Genomic DNA, 26,079 nt, shown 5'->3' on the forward strand with positions numbered 1-26,079 from the left:
CGAGGAGATTTATAAAGTAAGATCAATTTTGGGCATAGCTCTTAAAATTGAACCACTCCGAAAATCTAAAGTTGTTCCGCAGTGCAAACGTTGCCAAGCTTTTGATCATACCGAAAACTACTCCAACCGAAAGTTTGCTTGTGCAAAGTGCGAAGGAAAACATGCAACTAAAAATTGTCCTATGAACAAAGATCAGAAAGCAAAATGTGTAAACAGGCAGGGTAATCAACCGGCAAGCTATAGAGGCTGCCCAGTTGCCAAAAAATTCCAAGAGTTCAGAAGCAAAAATACATCTACTAGAGACACACCCAGAAATACAGTAAATACCGATTTAACCGCTGAAAACAATACTAACAAGGAACCGCCTAAAAAGACTGTTCAAAGTAAAAGCGATGAAAATAAAGCCTATTCTCAGATTGTTAAAAATGTGCGGAAGAATGAAGAGACTTCCATAAAAGAAATGCTACAACTTATTCTTCAAAAAATTGATAAACAGGATTTGAATATCAAACATCTAAGCGAAAAAGTCGCTCTTAACAAACAATGATGGACAGAACACTTAAAATCGCTACATGGAATGCAAACGGGCTTATACAACATTCATCCGAATTAAAAATCTTTTTAATTCTCCCATTTCTCCAATGGGCAAAGTCTAGATAATGTAATAGAAAACTATTCATGTTACCAAGCTCCACATCCAGCTGACAAGGCAAGAGGTGGATCGGCGATTCTTATAAAAGAAAGCTTAAAACATTATGAAGTAGCCAAGTTTACTAGTGAAAAAATGCAAGTAACAACTATTAGTATTGGTATGAAAAAGAAAGAGTTTAAGATAGCAGCTATATAATGCCCACCAAGGCGCTCCCCTGCAGAAGATGACTGTACAGATCTATTTAATCTTCTGGGGCATAACTTTGTTGGAGACTTCAATGCGAAGCACATTCATTGGGGTTCAAGACTTATATCAACAAAAGGCAAAAGACCGTAAATACAATTGCGAATTCTATTCCTTCAGGTCGCAAACTTACTGGCCTTCCGATACTAACAAAATACCAGACCTTATTGACTTTTTCATAGCTAAAGGAATCAAACAAAATCACATTAGTGTCGAAGGTATGTAATTATGACCTGTCTTCAGATCATACTCTAGTGATTCTGTCACTAAGTGAATCGGAAGTACTAGAAAAAAGTAATCCAAAGCTTGTTAATAAGAAAACAAACTGGAATGATTTTAGAGAAAGGCTTTTAAGTTTTATAAATTTAAGATCTCCCATGGATACAATGGAGCAAATTGACCATGAAGTGGAACAATTTATTGCTGATATGCAACAGGCCGCTGAAGAAGGTACTCCAACATTTTTTTGCCGGTGGGATTGCGTCCCTCATCAAAGTGTTACTTTTAGTTATGTCACCACTGACCATGCCCAAAAGCAGCTGAAAAGTTTCTTCAGACATCCTCCCTTGTAATAAGGCCGAACTTACTGTATTCACTTCTTTTTTTTCTCCAAGTCTTAACCCAGAGCCTCTTCGGCTTTGCTTTTCACATTCCAAAGCTGCTTTCTTACACAAACTCAGCAATTTCATCACAACAGCCACATCTTCACTGCTGTCATTGTCCATGTCATTAATGACAATCGATGCACAGTTCAACAGCTTTAATACATTTTTGGAATCCATTTCCGAAATCGTATTTATTTTGTTTTATAAATTTTACTAAACTTTAAAAACTATCTAAAAATTAAATCAAACGAGAAAGTGCATTCAAAACAAAACAAACAATAATTGTCAAATTTGACTCATGGGGCACGAGTCAACGTCTAATAGCGCTTCCCTCACCGAATACAAATTTATAAGGAAAGTCAAAAATGGGTCGTGAGTCAACGTGTAATAGGGGACTAATGTCTGTCATTCAAAAATAAATATTTCCCAATTGAAATATACCGTCAAATTTTTACTGTCAGAAATCTGTCATTGGGATTGTGTGAAATTGGAACACAAACTAGTGGAACGTTTCGTTTCACTTTGACCATAAAAAAGTCACCTGAAAATGAAAAATACATTTAAAGCGAAAAATAAATTCATAATTTAACTTTTTTTTCTCAAAAACATTCTTAGTGTGATCGGTACATAATTCTCATTTCTTCTAATCAGAAGGAAACACAGTGAAATATCCATTCTAAAAAATCATTTACTCATGTAACTGGGCCCTTAAACTACTTTTTGACAGTAGATTCCAGAAAAGAAAACCAAAGGTCTGGTAACCCTTTAAAAGATCAATTTAGTGTAATGTTGTTACAGAAGAACCCTGACTGGACAGTTAGACGCTTAATAAACTTATAACTTCCTAAATCACAAAAAAAATATAGATTCACTATTTTTACCTTGGTAATTGAAAATAACAAGTCTACTCCTCGGTTGGTGCGCGCTGAACGATCAACGATCAAGATTAAACGATTTAATCGAGCACAGAGGCAATTACTGGTAAGTAAACAAGCTTCTGTTTGTAAAATTTTATGACTAAAATATAAGTTGATTGATTGGAGGTTTAAATAAAATTTAACAGTAGCCGATTAGGTTTTTTTTTTTTTATTAGAAACCATAAGTATATGAAAGGTTCTATTTGATTACAGTACAAGACCAGAATATATCTATGAACAACTTGCATTTAGAAACAGGGCAAAATATATCAGTGTTTTTATATCTAGTTGCTTTTCTTCTTTTTTTTAAATTTTGTATTAATTTCAAACATTAAAAGTCAATAAAAAATCAATCGATTTATTATTATGAGATATTATTAATGCAATGAAGTAAACTTTAAACTTTATTTTAAAATGATTAAATTCTTTAAGGGGATAGTATAAATAATACTGATAAAAATGTTGTGCATTGATATCTACATGTTTTGGAACCTGTAAATATATGATATTGATAAGTCAGATTAATTAGCTACTTTCTATAATGAATACAGTAATAGACTGACAAAATGTCATAAATAAGTGAGATTTAAAGGCAGGTCTAGAGATTGAGAGGGAGGTCTAGGAGTTTCCAAACCACCTCAGTCTAGAGATTTCAAATTTTCTATTTATTCTATTTGTATTTGAGTGCACATCTAAATCTATAGAGACAGCTGTCAAATTTTTAGGAATGTCAAGACTCCACCTGACTTAAAACTTCTTAAAACTGTTAATTCTTTTTAAAAAACTGTCAAAATGTATTAGAAATTTGTCATAGCCATTACGACTTCTCAAGACAGTTATGACGTCGGGAATTTTCAAGACCACGAAGGCAGTTCATTATTTTCAACATTCCCGAAACTGTCAATTCTCTTTGAAAAACCCTCAAGATTCATAAAGGATTTGTTAAAACCGAAAAGACTTACCAAATTCACCTTGACCTAAGGGTTCTTTAAAAACGCAAAGACGATCCCGGACTGTCAACATATAAAACTTCTCGAGACCGTCACGGCTCTTTAATAACCCGTCAAGATTTATTAAAGATTTTGAAAGACCATAAACCCGAAAACCTCAAAACTATTTAAAAGTGCGGTTTTTCAAGACCATACAAACTTCTCAAGATCGTCATGACTTCAGGGGCCGCACTCTGTAATGCGCTTTGAAAGCCAATATTTTCGAAGAGGAATATTTTGTACTTTCTATTTCAAATACGGATAAGAAATCTAGTACTTACGGAATGACAAATCAGCATTTGGATTTTTCGTATATCTGGCAACGCGTTTCCGAATGTCATAAGCGTTCGAAAGTGGACATTTTGTTTCTACACCGTCGTTTTTAAAGGGACCAAAAGGAAAATTGTGTTAAGTTGTGTGAAATAGATAAAATGTAAGTAAGGAAATAATAATTTTATTCAAAATTTAAGCAAGTAAATTTCATTGCAGGGAATCATCAGTGAAAATGTGCATACCAAACAAAAGCAATTTGGAATTAGGTGGAATTCATGTGTACTTAGCTAAGAGACTTTTGAACGCCTCGGACGCCAGAAAAACGAGGCGAGACGGTATCAGCTGGAAAAAAGCAAGATTGTATTGAAACTGTTTTTTTGAAAATTCATACCCGTGTTTTGTTGGAAAATCTATCCATAGTATGGTAGGATTTTACACAAATAACAAAACCAATAGGTATCCAAAGTATGAATACTACCGATAAAATTTAGAGTAGAATCTTATTAGGGATGGGTTTTTGACGTTTATACGAGTATCGAATAGTTCTTACGTGATTTCCTTATCAAATGTTGGTACGATTGATATTGCATTTGTATCTCGATGGCTGTGTTCGTTGAGCAGTTGTGCATTTGGAATCATGTGTTTTCCATTGAGGAAAACAATCAATCTTTTACTGTTATTTAGCTTTGTTAATGGAAATGAACTAACTGGGCTAATTTTGCAGGAATAAATCACTAAAGGTTTATCTCAGTTTAGATTAAATAAATCTTTTTGGTGTTTCCACCGCACAAGAAGATTTAAAAATGATTAAGTTTGACAGCACTTTCTAAAATGCAAATGGTCTTTCGATGTTTCTTATGAAGTGCAATTGAGATAGTTCGATTCGTGTAAGACAATGAAGAACTAAATAGTTCAGCAACATATAAGAATACGCTATCTACTCCATTTTCAATTTTTTTTTTAATTTGATTAAAACAAAACTATATTTTTTCTGCACAAACATGCAAATAAACAGACCATAATAGACACAGCTTTTTTTGCAGAAATTTTGACTCGACTTCGATCCCCGATCGGAATCGATTCAAGTCAAGCTCATTTCAACTCGATTCAGGTATATAAAGAATGTAGGCGATCTTCAAGCTCGCTTCAACACCACATGTTAATGTAATAGTCTACGAACAAACACCCTCCTTAAAGCAATTGTTAAATGAACTTTTTTTATAGAATCTCAATTTCTAGATATTTTCTTACCATTTCTTCTTGAAAATTGTCCATTTTATTAGTTTTAGTTAGTTTTTTTTGCCAAGTTGATTTGAACTTTTGATTTTCACAAAACTTTCTTCTATTTGTGTGTTTTTTGTATTATTATTTTGACAGATCTTCTTTCAGTTGTACCAATTTTTAAATACAAAAATCTGGCTACTGATGATACTGTTGGCAATTTCTTACTGTACTTTATATGGAATACCAAGAAAACGCACTTACTTACTTAAGGTGGCGCTACAGTCCTGTGTGAACTAGGGCCTCACCCAACAACCTTCTCCATCTAGCTCGGTCCCTAGCTAGATGTCTCCAGTTTCGCACTCCAACAAGTCACTTTCCACTTGTGCGCGCCACCTGATATGCGGTCTTCCTCAACTGCGCTGTCCTGTGGGTGTGGATTTGAAGACTTTCCGGGCCGGAGCATTGGTTTCCATACGCTCTACGTGACCCAGCCATCTTAGTCGTTGGACTTTTACCCTTCTGGCTAAATCTATGTCGCTGTACAGCTCGTCGTTCCATCTTCTCCTCCACTTAACTTCGATGCATAGGGGACCATAGATCACACGAAGAACTTTTCTCTCGATCCGACCCCAAGTGCTTTCATCAGCTTTTGTCATAGTCCATGCTTATGCACCGTATAGCAGAACGGGGATGATAAGGGTCTTATATAGCAACACTTTGGTAACTCGAGAGAGGACTTTACCACTTAATTGCTTTCTTAGTCCAAAGAAACAGCGATTAGCAAGAATTATTCTGCGTTTGATCTTAGCGCGGGTGTTATTTCCTGCGTTTACAGCGGAGCCTAGGTAGACGAAGTCCTTGACTACCTCAAAGTTACGTCTGTCGATTGTGACGTTTTGACCAAAACGTCGGTGTTGTATATCCTTTCTTGACGCCAGCATATACTTTATATACAATACTCACAAAAGCCCCATTGACATCACGCTGAGTTCTCCCGATTATGTCAATGTCATTAGCATATGCTAGTAATTGGACAGACTTTTGAAAGATAGTGCCTATAGTATGTTGACGTGTGAGCTCTGCACTATTCTTTCAAGCACGATTTTAAAAAAATCGCATGACAGCGCATCACCTTGTCTGAAACCTTTTTTGACATCGAAAGGTTCTGTTAAGTTGTTTCCAACCTTTATGGAGCAGCGTAAATTCTCCATGGTCATCCTGCACAAACGGACGAGTTTGGCAGAGATGCCAAAACTAGACATGGCTCTATACAGCTCGTCACTGTAGATGCTGTCATATGCGGCCTTGAAATCGATGAAAAGATGGTGGGTGTCGATTTGGTGTTCTTGGATTTTTTCCAGGATCTTCCAGGATCTTCCATAATGTGAATATTTGATCGACTGTGGACTTTCCTCTTTTAAAACCACACTGATAAGGACCTATCAGGTTGTTGACGATGGGCTTTAGACGTTCACTTATTACAGCAAAGAAGATTTTATAGGCGATGTTAAGTAGACTGATTCCTCTATAGTTGGTGCAGTTTAGAGGGTCTCCTTTTTTCAGGATCGGGCAAACAATACTGAGGTTCCATTCATAGGGCTTGCTTTCTTCCGACCATATCTTACACATAAGATGGTGCATTCTCTTAACCAACTTATCTCCAGCTGCTTTAAAGAGCTCGGCATTCATCCCATCCGCTCCAGCTGCTTTATTAGACTTCAGCTTAGATATGGCAATCTTTACTTCGTCTTAGTCGGGAGGACGGGATTGCTGGCTTCCGTCGTCTATGTTGAATGGATCATCGGAATTCAGTTCGTCGTCGCCGTTATACAGTCTGCAGAAGTGGTCCTTCCATATCATCAGCATTGACTGCGGTTCCACTATGAAGTTTCCACTTTCGTCTTTGCAGCCTTCGGTTCTAGGTTCTAGGTTTATGTACCTGTGAATTTCGTTTCACCTGTTTATAAAACTTTCGAACTTCATTCCTGCTTTTAAACCTCTCAACATCTTCTACCGCACGCTTCTCATGCCCTCTCTTTTTCCTTCTGAGAAGTCGGCGTTCCTCTCGCCTCTTCTGCTCATAGAGCTCATGAGCAGCTCTCGTCCTTTTATGCAGCAGAAATCTCTACCTCCCCTAAAATTGCCAGACCTCCTTTGATATTTCAAGACTTTTGTAGAAATCTAAAACTGTCCAAGCCTCCCATGAAATATCTAGACATATCAATACCTGCTTAAAAATCTCAAGACTTCTACAAGAGATTGATAGGAAATTTTAAAAATGTTCAGAAATCCCTAAGAACTTACAAAACAAACCTCCAACAACTTAACTAACCTTGTCCTATTTTTTTGTAATTATGGGACTGTAATTATGCGTATTGATTTAAAAAAAATGTTCAATGTCATACAGAAAGTTCAACATGCATGCGTAGATATGCTAATATGTTCTATGTTAACATCAACAGACGTTTCCAATAAAATTTTTCAATAAAACAAAATCAACAAAAAATAACATTTCGAAACATGTGCGTTGCGTTGTGTGTATATAATCGATTTATCGTTTAGTTGTCAATAAAGATACACAAAGGTACGCAGTCTTTTGCCTACGTGTATAGGACAAACCCCTAAATTGCCAGACTGATACGAAAGAGATATACTTTTCCAAATAACTCCATATTCAATATTTCGTACGCGAGTATATCCCATAAATCTTTCTGTCAACATTTGTACACATTTTTATGTAGATATACAAATGTTTTGCTTATATTTGGAAATGGTTATCGGTGCTCTGGAGTTCTGCTATTCTGATGTGCACCCTTCTTATCCTGACCTAAAAATAAAAAAAAGAACGGAATAAGATACCTGTTGGGAACCTATTTATTGTATGTAGCAGGAAGATATTAATGCTCGTCTCATCCAGATCTAGTATTGATTTGAGTTGAAGAAGTCTGCTATCGAAATCTGTTTCTGTTTACAAGTTTGCAGCAACAAAATTGAGAGCTATTACGAACACAATGATTGAATCCGAATTGGCGGTTTTTGACGAGGTTCATTAGGCCTAGAGTAAATAGAGAATGACAAATCATTGTGCAAACTGTGTTCCGGGTTCGGGTTGTTTTCCTCCCTTTGGCTTGAGCATAAGCCTGTGCTACGCCGCTGCTATAGCTTCGATAAGGCAACTTGAACGTTCCTTATTCTTATGGTTGCGCGATAATATACTACCTTACCTACATATACGCGAAAATCGCATTTTGATTTGTGTTTGATCGCTGCTGCTCCTCTGCCTTGTTGTATACTTATTTATTTTGTAAATTTGTTGATAATGATGTGTGTATTTATATAATCGATATAAGATAGTGGAGAATAAGATAGTAGATACAACACGTAGCTTCTTAAGACGAGCGTATCTCACGCGGTGTATAAATACGTACTTGAAAGGAAACAACAAAAATAGTACACAATTTGAGTTCGATAATTCGATATACTTATAGACTTTGTAGGCTTTTAGGGTTATGGAAAGACGACTTGAAATAAAAAAGAGGTTAATTGAGTATCTGCACTTTAAGGCTTATGGTTTGCGGTTGGGATTATAGAGGATTGCGGAAACATCATAATCAACGTGTAGAGTTATTTTTTTAATTTTATTTGTTTATAACAAACGAGAAGTACTTTTTAAAAAAAAATCTATTAAACGATAATGAAAATATCATTTTTTTAAAAAGTAAATATAAAGTATCCGCAAGCACTTGTATAGCATATGGATAAGGGTAGGTACCTACTTCGACAAAAATAAATAAATATTATTAACGTGATTTAAGTTTATTATTTACTTAATTAAAGTGATTTTCAGTTTTTAGTGTCTTTTAAATAAAATGTAATTTGATATAAATTGAGTATTTGTTATAAATTATATTTACTTATATTTGACGTAAGATATTTCAGATTTTAATTTATAGATAAGCTTAATGGCGCCAGACAAGGAAAATTATTAACTTATAAGTAGGTACATAATAAGGAATGTTCAAAGAAATTACAGAAAACGGGTAATAGAAATTAATTAAACTAATGACGCGACGGGTCTGAAGAATCGAGAAATTGTAATAGTACCTTTAGCAGTGGTCTCCAATTAGTTTCGCTTGGGGTACGTTTTAAAGCCTAGTACATACTTCCTCGTGAAGTGAACGTTCGCCAGTGGAGAAAGTGAACTTTTGACATTGCTCACTGGTACACACTTGTGAGTACACGTTGTGAACAAATGTCAAAGCTTCACCAACAGTTCCCGTACATTTTGCACGTGAATTGCCCGTGAACGAAAACTCTCCACTTTGTTCTCCACTCTGCTTCACGAGCAAGTTCACGGGTGAACCAAAAACAGAAATTTGTATGGGTTCACGAGATGGTTCACAAGTATGTACTAGGCTTAAGAAATGAAATGACCATCGTCGTGGTCCGAACATTTTATTTATAAGAAAAAATATTTATTAAACAAATGTAATTAAGGATATAACAAAGGTATTTTGTTACATAGGTATCAATGCGAAAAATGACACTTTTTGTTGCGAATTATCTGTCTGAAGTTTAGAGTAAAATTGGTGCAAGCTATTGACATTAAAGCCTGGAGATGTTTAGTAGTAAGTCAAGATCGAAATTTATTCTTAATGAACTTCATCTTCGAAAATGATGCTTCACAAATATATGTCGATCCAAACAAAGTAAGAAGTTTCAAAGCTAATTTTGGTAATTCTGGATATTTATTACAAAACATAAATTTTATCCAGAACTCTTCACTGGAAACTTCGGATTGTTTGTTTTTTAAAACTGTGTTTTCTTGGAAATCGCTTTATCACATCTGAAAACAATTGCAGCTTCATTGCTCCAGTCCATTCACCATCAGAATGCTTAGAGTAGATGTTGTTGAGGATTTATACAACATTCTCAATTTTCTTAAAATCTACGAACCTTTTTTGAAAGGTCCCGATTTAAGATCCGTAATGAATGTCTTGAATAGGCCGACGTCAGTCTCATTGTCACTGCACTGCTGATTATTTTATTTAAATTTGGGAAGTGTAAGCATTCATTTCCAAGATCATTAATAAAGAGAAAAGTTTTGAGAAAAACTTTTGACATCTGACATGAGCTTGTATACTAGCTTTCCCTTGCCATGAAGTTTAAGGTTCAGGTCATCGACATGTTTAAAAGTATCCGTTTAGAAAGCAATCAGAGCAACATTTGTCAAAATCACGCTGCAAGAGAATTCTAATAACCTCAACCTTTCAGGCCGTTCGGTACGCAATTAGATCGTCAGCGTACGCAATTGCCTTTGTAAGACTACCTTTCACATCGATCGCTGGTGTAAATGCTGAAGAGAACCGCTCCCTGTTGAAGACCATTTTTGATTAAGAATGTTGTGGTAGAAGTCACATTGCCACTTTTGAAAACAAACTTTCTACCGTTAAGCACATATATATTTAGTATATACAACAATGGCTTGCTTATGCCAAGCTTACTCAGTTTTAGGTAAAGACCCTCTAACCATACGATGTCAAAGGCCTTTTCAAGATCAACCAGAACAGCACCTGTTGCTTTGATTTATTCCATTGGATATCGGAAAGGTGTTTAGATGCAGCATGAATTGTGTCATGACCCGCCTTGAACCCGAACTGTTTATCCGGAATTATTTTGTTGTCCGCAGTCCACTTAGTCAGAGCCCTAAATGATCTTTTCGAAAACTTTGCTGATACTCGGAAGAAGACTTATCGACCGAAGATTTGACGGGTTGGAGTTGTTCTTTCCCTTTTCGGGAGAGGATGATGCACAGCGGTCTTCCAATGCACTGGATAATATGCATTATTCAGTGCATTGTTGAAGAGTGTGGTGTAAATGTCAATTGCTTCAAAACAAATACAAATATCAGTTCTGTCAGTACTCTGACGAAAGCCAGTTTGTCATATCCGCAGATTTCGGTCAAAGGCCTTACAATTTCATTACAAGACGTCAACTAAATCAATTTTGGGTCAAGGCGGAAAAGTTGTTACGCTACAGTAAGGCGCAAAAAGAGTATAGTACTAGATCTGGTACTGTTAAACAAAGTGTAGGCAGAGTAATAATGTGGGATGAAGGTGTTATGGATCATTATTAGCATAAATCCGTTTTGGCACAAAATTTTAAAGAATAAGTCGATGCTTTAAATCTTGGTCCGAGTTCTATTTTTTAGCTAGATAAAGATCCAAAACAAAGGGCTGATATTACCAAAGATCGACTTTGATATCAACCTTCACGCTAGTCATAACACAGCCACAAAGCTTGGACTTAAATGTCATTAAGCACGGATGGAAGAATTCTAAATAGAACATCCGAAAAAATGATATTTGTAATGACCCTATTGTAAGAAAAAGACTTGAAATGGCAGAACATTGCTTTTGCAGAAGTAAAAAATTTGAAGTTTTCAATTGGCGCAAGTATATTTTAACGCCCCGTGGCGGCCATTTTGTTTTGGTGACATCTGTCAAGTCTTTTGTTTATTGTTCAGTTGTTTATGCTAAATCATCATGACAAGTAACAAGATTGAACATTACGTTCAAATGATAAAACTTTTTCATCAAAATGAGTGTTCATTAACGTGAACATAGCGAGCGTTGGTCCAATTTTACGGTAGACGTGGTAGCCCTTCACAGTGGTTGCCAAATTTGATACGACTGGTTCAGAAAACAATCAGCCAACACCCGTACGTTCAAGAAATTGACCCAGGAGCTCAATGTCCATGACCATAGACAACGTGCGCCGTTTGTTCGCTGACTGTGCTTCGAATCGTTTGGAAAAATCATCTTTAGTGATGAGGTGCATTTTTGGATGAATGGCTTTGTTAACAAGCAAAAATGCGGTATATAGGACGACACTACCTCACGCGGCAACGCTTAGACGTATACAAAATATATATGTATATATATACGTTGTCCGCCTAGGTACAGCAGCGCTTTAACTCCTCCTGAAGCATCGGACAGCAAAAAGATCCTTTCACCTATCCCGATTCACCGCAACTGACCTCAGCTGTGGCCACGATTGAATACCTTGAGACCGAGCCTGCTTCAAAACTGATGACCTCCAAGTTGTCTTTTATCTTCCAACGCGTCTATTACCCTGTCGATTCCATTGGACGGATTGCTTTGCTATAGTGTCGTCAGGTTTCCTCAGTGTATGGCCTATCCAACGCCATTTCCGTTGCATGATGTCTACGTCCAATCTTTTCTGTCCGGTCCTATTCTACATCTCACCGTTAGATATGGTTTGCGGCCATCGGATCTTCAGAATAGAGCGCAGACAACGGTTAACGAAAGCTTGTAGTCTGCTCGTGATGTTGGCAGAGCATTTCCATGTTTCAGAAGCATATAACAGCACTGATTTGACGTTGGATTTGAAAAGTTTCAACTTGGTGCAAATGCACTACGGGCTTTGTTAATTCTACTGTTAACATCCAGTTCCGTTCCGCCATCGAGAGCTATAAAACTACCCAGATAATTAAATTGCTTGACCTCCTCTTTCGTCCCTTGCCTTAGAATAACTTGTGTGCTTTGGCCCGTGGTCAGCGAGTGACACATCTGATTTAAGCCTGCCGTGTTGTTTGCCATGAGACTTATATATCGTGAGCATAATCTATGTGGCTAAGCTTGTCAAACGGACTCCATTGGATACCGTGTCTTTCATTTGTACCCACCGTGGCAGTCATCACATCTTCAATCGCCAGCAAAAACAGAATTGGTGACAAGACATCTCCTTGTCTCACTCCTTGACGCACATCGAAGGAGTGGGAAAGCTGTCTTGCATTGTTGTACGATTCTTTAATAACAGCGACAGGGATTCCTCGCACAATAAGCGATCTCCAGATGCATTCACGATTGACCGGATCAAACGTATGATTCGCAAGGTATTGATGTGGTCGACTCACGATCGGACACTGCGAAACCCCGCTTGGTGCCTATGGAGGGTAGACTCAATCCTGACTTAATCCTCTGGAGAATAATAGTTCCCATTAACTTCGGGAAAATGGAAAGAACCTTGATACCGCACCAGTTATTACAGTTTTTGAGGTTTCCTTTCTTTGGTAACCTCACAATAACTCCATCCTTCCAGTCCCTTGGGTAAGTTGCACTCTCCCAAACAGCCTGCACGAGTTTAAGCAAAATTCGGGAAGCTCCCTCAGGGTCTGCTTTTAGGAATTCTGCGGGAATACCATCAAGTCCAGCTGCTTTGTTTTTCTTTAGAAGATGTATCGCATTACTTATCCTTGCACTTGTTGAGGGACTGGTGTCAATACCCCTAGAAGATCTGCGCATGTTTTTTAAATGTGGATTCAATTCTGAATTGTGGTCATCAATGCAAAAAGAAGTTATCAAAACAATTAACAAAAAAAAAACTAAAACAATTTCTGACTAATACAATTCTAAGATTTTAACGAAAAGTTGTTTAATTTATTTCCTTCGATTTTAATGTTAAAAGTAATTCTTATTTTGAAAATAAAGTAAAATATTTGTATTTAAGAGTAGCCCAAACCAAATATATGAAGGTACCACTTATTCAATATCTTCAACCAAAAAATGATGTACCTTTTTCTTCTACCTGCAGTCAGTTTTCAATTCCGTCCAAACTTCACTAATGAGACGTCTGATGTTTTGTTTTTTTTTTTTCTCAAAATCTGTCTGTCCAAATCCACGTCCAGTTCGTCTACCCCACGTATTGTTAATTTTTTGTTCAAGGATTGAATGTTAGACAAGAAGAACCCAAACAAATTTCCTAATGGTTTGTTTACAATCTTCTCTTCTACATGCAGCACTGCAGAGCACAAAGTCGTATACCTTACCTATTGTCTAGATGGAAGCACTGAATCGTGTTTAAGTATGTTATTTTTGAAAAACCTTCCATCAACCCACCCGTTGTCGAAACAAGATGAATTTAAAATGTTTAAATTGTTTGTGATTTTATTTTGATTTTGAAAAATCGAAACCTAAATAGCAATTAAGGAAGACAAGGGGATCTAAATACTACACACTTTGTGCTTGGTTAGACGATGCGGCAGGATTTAATCAAAAATTGGTATATTTGTCAAGGGATTCTAAATTATTAATCCAGACAAATACATACATATGACAAGACTTGGGTTCTTATACGCTTGATTAGCTATGGAGCTATGAGGGCTCCGACGACGACGCTACAAAGGTTAAGAATAAAAACTAATAACAAACCATATTTGTACGTGGAATTACAACATTTTTCGGGTTATCCTGGAAAGAGTACGGTGGTGGTAGAACATGGCTGTCAGTTTGACGGGAAAGAGAGCACATTTTATGTTTGTCCAAACGACTTAAATATTTATTCAATTAATAATCTCAAACTTTTGGAAATAGTTTTTGCTTTTTAAGGGTGGAATAACTGAGCAAAACTGAGCAATACAAGCGTGAAAATATTATTGCTCACTTATCAGTTGAATTAACACGCGCTACAATCAAAAAGGGACACGATATAAAACCTTTCATCAGCCATTTACCACCCCTTTTTCTAAAATGCCCAACCCCGATGATGATGCGTAAGGTTGTTTTGATAATACTTTCAATAAAATGTTTGGATGAACCTGCTGTGCCGATCCTGATGTATTGTTTGCACTCATTGTGGCTGATTGACGATTGTCCTCGGTTAAAGCTGGTGCGATAAAAGTTCTAAGGGATAAGGGATGTTATATATAAAAAGACCTAATATAATGGTGGTGTGTGATGGGGTGTAATTGTTAGAACATATGTGATGTTTTCTTTTTTTTATCAGTGTTTATAGTTGCAAATTGTGGACATTTTCTGAATGATTTAGCTTAAATGTTGGCAATTAGCAGCAGATTGCATTAATATACGGGGATGGGATTTAGGAATAACGATTATCAATTCAATTCATTTTTGCAAATTGATTTATTCACTGATATGATAAATGAAAGCGAATACAGTCATACAAATTTGTTTTCTCGGGATTTGCTAGTTTTTACGTCGAGTTGTATTTTAGATATGTCGATAATTTTTTTACACTTCAGAATTTTCATCAAAAGTGCATTAGTTAGTTGTTAGTAAGAAAATAATACAATTATAGCATAACACACAAAATACAAAACATATAATTAACATTTAATTATTATAAAACAAAAAATAAAATAAAGACGTTTATACGATAGTGAAACACTGGTTCCAAACAATGATTTGAATCCCACATTTAAAATCTATCGATAAGCAGTTTAATGTCCGATTTCATAAACAAACACTAAAAGCACTTGTATCTAAAAGCTTTTTAAATTTTAGCTGGCCTTTAAATTTTTTAGTTACACCAAGGGATATTTTTGTTAAAATAGAGTTCTCCTCAGAACACTGTTAAAATAAAACCCAAATTTTCTTTCTATTAAGGGAATTGTGTGAGAAAAATTTAGAAAGCATTATGTGTTGAAATAAATGACAAGAATCTTAAAATACAACAGTGTAAACTTCTTCAAAATCAAAAACAACCGTTTAAGTAATTGTGTGCCTTGAACGGCGAATAACTATATGATGTTCTTCTTCGTCAGATGAAGTTGACCAATCTAATATTCTAATTAAAATCATAAAAATGTATTATAAATAGTAATAATATTGAATTTGTTAACCTATTCATTCCGTATCTCCAAACATTGAGAACACAAATTTTACAAAGCAAAACATCAGCTGTTACCAACACCCGTGTGAACCATCATCCAACCTCGTGTGAACTTGCACTTGGTCTGCGTGAATGTTGCTCGTTTTAACTGACTCTGAACGCACTCATTGTTCTGGAATGTGCGAAAATTTTAAGAAGCCATTTTATAATTGTAAATTGCACAAAGGGAACAGAAATCACGAGCAGCAGCCACGGCAGACCAAGAGTAAGTTAAAAATTATTTTAAACAAAATGAACTCTATTAATTATTACTTTTTTTAAATAAAGTTTTTTAAAGTCTTTCGAACTTAAACAAGTGTTTGTTTTAAAGAGAAATTCTAATAAAGCTTGAGAAGCCGTATTTTCAGTCGCCAGGAAAGTCGGCGACATCAGCTGTTAATCTGTCATATTTATTTTTTAATGACACTTTTAAAATTTAATGGGCCAAAAATGGACATTTAGTTTTAAAAGCTGTTTAAAAACTTGTTTAATTTAAAAACGATTGGTGAAATCAAATTATCCCATTTTACAGTTTAAAATCCCGTTATTTGTATAAAAGTTGTTTATGAAATTGGGCATAAGTTTTGTAAAATGCTCATTCGACCTCAAGCTTCATTCTTCCCATAGTTAGTTTTATGGAAGTCAATATGGATAAAATAAAATGAACGCAGGTGATAAGTACGGCCTCGATGCTCGAGCTTTAAGTTTGAATAAACTATTTGCGTGGCTAAGTTGGTCAAAAGCTTTAGAAAATTCAGTGTATACTTAAGCGTTTGAACATATGCTTAAGAATGTGAGGGGTTTGTAGCGGTTAATCTTTTTTTCACAAAACCATGTTTCAGTTCGCAAATGAGATTCTTACTAAAAATACTACACTTTCACAAGCAGTCAGTTCAAACATACGAGTGGGGGGGAAATATAAATAAGTAAGTCGGAAGAGTATCGGAATCTCGTTTAAAGCAAAAAGAAAATAGACGACGCTGTTTTTCTTTTTATAAATCTCATAAAGTTGAAAACAACTACCAAGAAACAAAACATCGAACCCATCCCGAAAAAATTTTGGTAATTATTTCTATTTTGTTTTTGTTTCCCCTTGGTAGTAAAAGGTGATTTTTTAAAAGCTATAGGAAAGTTTAAAAAAAACACATACAATTCAGAAAAATGCATGAAATCTTTATTTGAAGATTATTTCATGAAAATGTTGACCTTGACTGTTGTCTTCCAATGCGTCAATTGAAGCGGGCTTGTATGTAGACATGAGATTTAACATAGCCTAGTGTAAACCTGAAATAAAATGTTCACCGAACTCGCTTCTCAATAAGTCCATTGTTGCGCGTGCTGTGTGGCATGTGGCACCATGTTGTTGAAGCCACATGTCGTGCAAGTCAAGCTCTTGTATTTTCTGCAAAAAAAAGTTGGATATCATCTCACGGTAGCGGTCACCATTCACAGTTACGATACCATTCGCATCAACTTTAAAGGTGCGGTCCAAGATGCCACCAGCCCATAAACCGCACCAAACTTTGACTTTTTCTGGATGCATTGGTAGCTCTTGCAATGCTGCTGGCTGATATTCAAACTTCTTCAAATTAAATAATTTCTTTAATCTGAAGAAAATATTTTCCTCTATTTTAAAAATTTTCTTCAATTTGAAGAAAATGGAACGAAAAATGCGAATAATTATGAAAATTCTTCGGTTTAAAAAAAATTTCATCAATTTGAATAAAAAGCATTCCGACATTTGAATAAATTTATTCAATTTGAAGAAAATCTATGGAAATTCCGCTAGTTTTCAGTAATTATTTTGTTTGCAAAAGATTTCATATTTGTAGGCATATAAGTTATCGCTAACATATTGAGGAATATTCTTCAAGTTGATAAATTTTGTCAACATGAAGAAATCAGTTAATAGGTACCTATCGGAGATTTGAGTTACTCAACGAATTCTGATTGTCAAAATGAAACAAATTTGTTAAGTTGAATAAAATACTAAATCTATTAGCAGTTGAAGAAATTTTTGTGATTTGAATATTAAATATTCATTATGACGAAAATTTTCATGAAATTTTGTGGATTTGAATAAATTATTCTTCAAAAGTTAACAAAATATTTCCGTCAATATGACCTACCTGATTTGGTTCAGTGTATTTGTATACCAACTCTGGCGTACCACAAGGTAGCCACTTAGGACCTTTACTGTTTATTTTTTACGTTAACGACTTACCTTCTATTATAAAACACCCATCTGTTTTAATTTACGCTGATGACATTAAAATTTTCAAACGTATCGACTCATTTGACGACTGTTTAGTCCTTCAAGATGATCTAAAGCTTTTAAGCTTTTAAGCTTATTTATAAAACACCATTCGCGAAAACTATTGATAAACATACACAAATGTAAATCAATGTGTTTTACACGCAAACATATAATGTTTTGACTTTCAATTATCAATTAGACTCTTCTTATTTGACTAAACTCTCTACTTTCTCTGACCTAGGTATTATTCTTGACTCAAAATTAGCTTTTGCAATTTTTACGACCCTTATATTCTTAAACTTCTTTATATAACATTTGTAAGGCCAATATTGGAACATGGCTGCATACTATGTGATCCCTTTTATTAAGTCCATATATAATAAATAGAAGGAGTACAAAGAAGAGTCATGTGCTTCTACCTCCGTTTCTTCCCATGGTCCAATAGGCTCGGACTTCCACCGTACAACCATAGGCTCACGGTCATAAATCTTCCATCGCTATTCAAACACAGAGAGTACATTTACCTTTATTATGAAATTAATCAATGGGTCATTCATATCACCATCAATTTTGGAACAATTAAACTTTATTTATAGCCGTTCAAGTATTAGAAGACAAGTTCCTTTACGTCCTACATCAAGCAGATCGAACTATGGTAAAAACAGTCCCCTCAACCAATTGATTTCAGTTTACAACAAGTATTACTTTTTGGTAAATTCCGTAAACGATGATTCTAAAAGTAAAACATTTAAAGTAATTTTGTTCAATTTCAATTTAAATCTATAAATCTATGAATAAATGTAATCTTAGTCTTAAGTTATAACATTAACTTGTCCCAACAGCTCAAATTGTTCAACTAAGTTATTTCACTTTTGTGGGCCGAGAAGGTGCTTCATAGTGACTTTAAAGTGCTTTTTTTGACTCCTCAATTTTCACCACTTTTGTGGTGAGTTTTAACAATGTCAATGGCTTGTTGAAGCATATAGCGTTCCTTTTTTAGTAATGGCGTCATTTTTCCTTTTGAGTGCCAAAAAATGACAGTTTAAAAAGTCACAGCTGCCAAATTTTAAAATAGAAACGTCTGATTGACAAGCATTTTATACATATATTGATTAATTTAAAAAAGTTGTTGTCAAAAAACTAATTGACATAAAATATTAACTGAAATCTTTGTAGGTATATTGACAAAGGACCTTAAAAAGTCAATTGATTTCTTCAGTTGACTTCAATTATGAATTATCTTTTATTTGACGTTTAAGTCAAAGTTTTTAAATTTCGTTAAAAATACTCTGTTCCTTAAAGTATGTTTTTCCTTATTTCAATATAGTTTTAAGTTACAGTGGCCGAAATGTTCACCTTTGCCAACATATCGCACCTCCGGTGCAATATCGACGAAATTGCAATTTTTTCTGAAATTGAGTTAAGAACGCCATAATGTCCCAAATGTCAAGTTTTATCCGTAGTAAAATTGACGTGATTGTATCTTTGCTAGTGCCCAAAAGAGGCCACTTTTTTGTTTGACACAAAAGTTTAAACTATAAAATTTTTCGGAGCAACAAAGTCGTAATGTACCTTGCGCTCCACAATAGTTCAAACACTTCACAAGCTCAAAAAAGAAACAGGTGAAAGATATAAAAGGTAGGAATATGAACTCTAACTCACTGAATAGTCAGCTATTTTTAGGACTCTTGAAGTCGATTCTGTAGGCCTATTTAAGGGCGATATAGTATTTTCAATAAGCAAGCAAACTTTAACCGTGATTCCCGAACATTTAAGAAAATTGCATTTACGTCATTATTGCACCGGAGGTGCGATATGTCTTCAAAACTTATATGATTTACTTCATGTTTCATATAAGTTTTTTCATGTATTCAAACCTTATCCATATAAGTAAGCTTAAATTTATTCGAACACAAACATTCAAATAAAAATAGTTATCGATAATCGATAATTTTGTTGAAAATCACACATAAAAAGGTTGTTAACCCTTCATCTTTATATCGTCTTAAGAGCTCCTATTATTTCTTCAATCAATCCAATCTACAACTCGTAAAATAAAGATAAAAGCTTAAATCCAAACGAAATAAAATTCCTCAAATCGTAGACATTACGACAAATTGATTACCACTTAACATCCCGAAAACTGATATTACCAGAAAATTTGCATTCATACCCTCAAAAACACACACACACACTCTCCTACATTCACTTCATCCATATTCAAAAAGAAAAGAACAAACATATTACATATAAAACAGACATACAAACAATACGAAATAAAAGCTTAAAGAAAAGTTGTAACAATCAGACTGGAATGGACAATAATGAGATGGACTTTGTCCATTTCTTTTTTTTTTCAAAAAGAGAAAATAACACATGAATATTACACAAATATATTAGTGTCAACAAAAACCGTTATACTTTATCCTAGCTACACCCAAACCCTATAAGCCCCAACCCAACCCCAGCATCACCAGCACTATATAGCTGATGCCTAACCTAAAGAAGATTCATTACAAAAGGAGAAGAGAAGAGAGAAATGGAACTTTACGCCATTTAAAGTCAAATTTCCACCCTCACTCAACCATTCGGTGGCAATACCGTTATAGAAATAGCAGCAAAAGCACAGAGAAGAAACACAAAAAGAACCCTCAAAAAGATTCGCTCTCTCTCTGCCTTTGCCTTGTGCCAAATAACTGAGGGAAGGTTGACAATTCGTACAAAGTACCGTTGATGACAGCGAGGGTGGTAGGTCGAGTTCGAGTTCAGCATCGTATTCACCCGATAATCGCCAATTATCCCTGCCACTACTTTATCGTAATACCAGTAGTCCCCGTCCGTACTCAGGAGAGCAGAACAACACTTAAATTTCTCGTTTGACGAGATTTCCTCAATGCCATTCCATCCAAGCAAAACTTGCCACGCCCACTTTTGATATCCAATCTTCATTTTAAATTGCACCACAACCACGCCTTTTTGACGTTGCCTATGTTAATGTTGACGTCGACTATAGTGGTTTCTCTCTCTCGACAAAAAAAAAACCGTTGTTTGTGTGTGATTTCACAGTTAGGTGGGACTCCATCTTATCTCATATTTGAGAGAGAGAGAGAGGTGGTAACAAGAAACTAACTGGTTTCGATGTTATGAGTGCAGTCGTTTACCGATAACTACCCATGCGTGTGGCAAAATAATGTGAGGTGTGAATTAATATTATGGATATATGCGGCATTAGAACCTCAAGTTTCTCACAGTTCCGAACGCGCTGTTAACGGGAACAGACGTCAATGCGGCTATTCGTCGAGTGACAGAAATAACCAAATTATCAAATACCAGTGACAGTGAACAACCATACAGAAAAAAAATAAATCTATTATATTATAACAGTGAATATAAAAATGTCAAGTGTACAAGTGCAACAGCAGCACATATCTCGGTTTTTAACCAACAATAACCATTCGAGTCCTCTTAAACAGGAATATCAAAGTGATAATAATACAAGTAGTGCATCGTTATCGCCCCCGCGTCAAAATAACTCACCACATTCGGCGAATTCACCACAGAGTAATTACACGCTTAGTCCCTTGCCGGTAGATAATAATCAACCACTGCCGCTTATCCAACAACAAACACCACAACTTCGGCCATCACAACAATTGCCTCTTCCAGCATCAATGATAGGAAGTGTCTTACCGCCACCGCCATTGGTGCCATTGCCGTCGGAAGCGTGTGAATCGGGTTATGAAAATAATTATAACAGCCATCATCCAGGATATATGAATCGTATGACAGGACCATTTACACAAACTTCACCGCCGCCAATTGCAACTGTCAAAAAGTCATTTTGTATTGATGCACTTTTGGCGAAAAATCAAAGTGATGCCGAAAATGGAAAAGACCCACGGATGATGTTGCCAACAAGAGGACATGGAGATTTACCAGTTGCACAATTGAGCGAGCGAGAAGCTCTTAGACGGATACACGAAAGTCGAGATCAGTACGGGACGCCAAGTCCCGACGGAATGTCAAGGTGAGCTTAATACGAAGTTGGATTCATTTGGAGAAATAGTTTTAAAATTGTATGTTTCGTCATGAACTACATGTCGATTTAGACCCGATTTGTATAAGAACAATGATGATTAGAAATGTACATAGTGTCTGTATGTCCTTAATGTCAAGGACTGTCAAACAGTCAAATAAGAATACATATTCCTAGTTAAAACTGTTTAATAAATTAATTAGGCCATGTTTGAGATGTCAAATTGAAATCTAGGAACAAACAGACCAATTGCGTAATTTATGACATTTTTTAATAACGTCATTTTTTATGTCAAAAACTATCTGACAGAAAAGAAGATATTTGTCACATTTTGACACATTCCAGCAAATGTATGTCAGAGGATATCCATTTTTTAATTTTTGCTTAAAAAGATTTTATAGCCGTTTGTAATTAGTTAAGGTTAAGTTGCTAGCAACTTAAACAGCCAAAGTGGCTCTGAATTGAACTTATGTAAATTTAAGGCGCATTTTTGGAATTGTAATCTCAATGCTTTTGAAGAAGAAAAGAACGTTAAGACGATTTTTTTATTGATAACATGGACACAGAAGAACAGTATTTTTTAGATTAAAAAAACAACTCAAAAACCGAATTTCTGTTAATATTCACGTTTCACAATATTTGTACTTATTTTTGCGAAACATTGCTTTTCATTTAAAAAGATCAATTTGGAATATGTCTTAATATTATCAGAATCAGGCATAAAAATTGTATTTATTTTTCCTGTTACTTGGATACTTTTTCAACGCATCCGTCTAGGCCGACCATCAACTCTTACCCAGCATAGTCAATAACACATTTAAAAGAAACAGATCTGTGGGTTTGACAGTTGTTTGCTTTGTTCGCTGACCTTTATCCAGGTGTTGTCTAGACTGGGATTTCCGTTTCGCAAAAAAAAAAAACAAACAAACATTTGCGAATTTTGCTATTGACATTCAAAATATTTTAAAAACCCAGTTGTTCTATTCTAAGTTTTAATTTAGTATATTTTTGATCGTATTTCAAAGTTACGAATAAAACAAAATATTAAATGATTTTTGACTTACGTCAAACTCGTCCCAGCCAAAGAAAATTCTAGTCATAGTTTCAGATTTCTAGGCAACTCTAAAGATACGAAAAACACATAATTTAAAATATATGAAATAATGTTGAGTTCAGCTCCTTTGTGATCAGTTGCGACTTTTTGGTTTCACGAAGAAATCTCATTTCTAGGCGTACAAATTGATTTTGATCGATTGTAGATTTGTCCCCGTTTTTCAAAGCTGATGATTTCATTCTCTTTGAACCTTCAAAATCATTTCTTCGTGTCCAACGTTTCTTAACAGAGTCAATAGTTCAGTTTAGATTAAACTTTAAAAGAAGCAGTGTTTGGCATTTTTGAAAAACCTTTTAAAAAAAATCACCTTAGATCCTGTGTGATTTTTTGATTACTGGGATTCACCTCAAAATATATTTTTTATATTATCAAAATTCGAAGTGTACAATAAACAAATTAGTAAAGCAGATGTAAATCATTATTAAAAAGTCATAAATTAATCTGATAAAGGTAAAAACATTGCAATCAATCAAAAAAGTCTAATCATACAGGTTATTTTTAAAATAAATATCACCGGCGGCGGCGCTAGGTTACCGAGATTTTAATAAGAGTAAAATTCTTATCAATCTTTATTGTTTACTGAAATTGGTTTATAACTGTTTTTATGACAGTTCTTTGTTTTAGACTTTAGACAGTTGAAATTTTTGACGTAAGTATCAACTGTCAAAAAGACTGTTAGTTTAATGGTGGCCAAATAGTAATTTTTCCCATGCTGTCTGGTTTTGATCTGTGCTTAAGATTTGATTAGATTAGAATTCCCTTATTTAAACTTTTCAAAAACTTGAGTATATTTTAAATATAAAGTAGCAGTTTTTATGATTAGAATACAAACTAAATCTTTAGTCTTAATTAAATTGGTATAATTCTTATTTTAGATCAGAATCTCCAACCTCATCACTCCGCTCCAGTCCGCCAATCAGTCCAGGCTGTGAGGACCAACACCACATAGGCATGCGAATGGATTTCCACGATGAATTCAAAAAACCAATACCGCCGCACAGTCCGATCCGCCCACAAGACTTCCCCCTCTATGCCGGCGGCCATCCATACCAGCTGCTAGCCCAAGGCGGTTCGGCATTCCACCGGCCTCTGGATCCATCTGGTAAGCCCATTCCGGTGAGTTGCAACGAAGATAGAGTGAAGCAATTTCATATGACTGACGATTGGCAATCCTCTCTGTTCAACTTGCAGCTCCCAATGGGCCATAGTTTTGTGCAATCTCACCTGCCATTTGAATTCCTTGCCCGTGCCGGTATGCTGCACCATAGGATACCAGAATTGGCAGCGTATCCGCACCATGCGATTTTGGGTAAAACACGAAGACCACGAACCGCTTTCACTTCCCAACAGTTGCTCGAGTTGGAGAAACAATTCAAACAAAATAAATATCTCTCAAGACCGAAACGTTTCGAAGTTGCCAGTGGATTAATGTTGTCTGAGACACAGGTTAAAATCTGGTTCCAAAATCGTCGAATGAAATGGAAACGCTCAAAAAAAGCCCAACAAGAGGCTAAGGAACGTTCGAAGGCTTCATCGAATAACGTTGCTAGTTAGTTCGACAAACAAAAGGAATAAATTGTTGCCGTTGGGGGGATCTAGTCAGACTTTTTGAGGTCACATTTGACACTTGTGACACAAGATATAAATAATATAATTTTGAATTTAACGAAAAAAACAAAATCATTTGCTGACATTATTTTATTTTTCTTGTAACTTAAAAGTTACAACATAAAAACTTGTAAATTATATTTTTGTTAAAGTCGTATTTGTATATTTTTTTGTAATTTTATTTGTTCTGTTTTAGAGAATTGAATGTAGGTAACTTAATAATAAATTATTGTAAATATTTAAAAATTAATTATTATGTATTATTAAGATACCCGCTATGTGTGATACGTGAGTAATAATAATAACAAATTTTAGAAGTTAATGATATTGTAAATATTTAAATTTAAGTAACTAAGACAACATCTAAATAAAGAAAATTTTAAAATTAATACAACATTTTTGATTTGACTTATTCTTCATAAATTTGTAACCTTTCCTCTTCTTCAACTTTATTCACAACATTACAGATTGCTCGCATAATTATAATGACCATTATAATCGAGTATAATGCGCAGAAAGCAGCGATTATTTATCGCAGATGGTAAAACATTCGACTTCAAAAGGAATGACAATTCTGTTTGACAGGTGTCAAAATTCTGGAGCTTCGCTTTCAAGTTTAAAATACTATGTTTTTAGGAATATCAATAAAGGACATATAGGATATAAAGATACAAAATGAGAATGGCTAAATAATTTAAAAAGAATAGGGTTTTCCATTGGTAAATGTGGCTTCCAATAGAGCTCGGCGTATCTAATAATTAATTTATACGTAATTCAATATTTAAACTTTAATCACTTCTTTTTACATCGAAATTTTGTTAACAAAACAAATCACAAACCACAATAACCAAACTAACAGTTAAAAATAATAGTTTTTAAGTTTGTTTAAAAAAATAAAATAAATCAATTTATTTTGCCCAATGGGAGACAAGGAAACAATGAAAGTTTTGACGGTTAAATCTTTTGGTGACAATCAATTTGACAGATGATTTTAAGATAAAGTTCTAAAATTACGTTCTTACGTCCACATTTTGTGTATTAAAGTTTAAACAATTCAAAACAAAATGACAGTTGAGGATTTTATGTTGTAATAATTGAGCATTAGATGGTGTTCAAATCGAAATCTTTTATTCATTTAATTTTGTGTCACTCATACAATTTGTTTTAGTAAAATTAATGTTTGCCTTTAAGGCCTTTGAACGCTTTGGAAATATTTAAATTAATTTCTTCAAAAAAGTCTAAAGCACTTTTCACATGAGCACGACCAACGACCAACGAATATTCGTCGATTTTGACATTTCTTTCACATGAGAGTTTTTAATTCATCGCGAATGAAGTTTGACTTTGACATTTTTTTTTTGTTCGTTGTGTTCATCATGGAGTTTTGTACATTTGTTTTCTAAAATTTATTAATATATCATAAATCAAAGAGAAACTATGTATATTGCTATTGTTTTGTTTAGAATTTT

The 26,079-nt window shown here is 34.8% G+C and overlaps 1 protein-coding gene across 2 annotated transcripts; it reads left to right on the forward strand.

The window, feature by feature from the left end:
* Window positions 1-21,052: 21,052 nt before the first annotated feature.
* LOC129946420 (homeotic protein empty spiracles) lies at window positions 21,053-24,933 on the forward strand. 2 transcript variants are annotated; one of them, XM_056056607.1, is made up of 3 exons: window positions 21,054-21,879; window positions 23,878-24,118; window positions 24,194-24,933. In XM_056056607.1, the coding sequence occupies exons 1-3, from the start codon at window positions 21,248-21,250 to the stop codon at window positions 24,554-24,556; spliced, it is 1,236 nt and encodes a 411-aa protein (XP_055912582.1). In that variant the 5' UTR covers window positions 21,054-21,247; the 3' UTR covers window positions 24,557-24,933. The 2 variants fall into 2 exon arrangements, with proteins under 2 accessions (XP_055912581.1, XP_055912582.1); XM_056056606.1 differs by having other exon boundaries at window positions 21,053-21,879; window positions 23,878-24,933.
* Window positions 24,934-26,079: the final 1,146 nt, after the last annotated feature.

Source organism: Eupeodes corollae, chromosome 2 (genome assembly GCF_945859685.1).
Source record: "Eupeodes corollae chromosome 2, idEupCoro1.1, whole genome shotgun sequence".
Classification (NCBI taxonomy): Eukaryota; Metazoa; Arthropoda; class Insecta; order Diptera; family Syrphidae; genus Eupeodes; species Eupeodes corollae.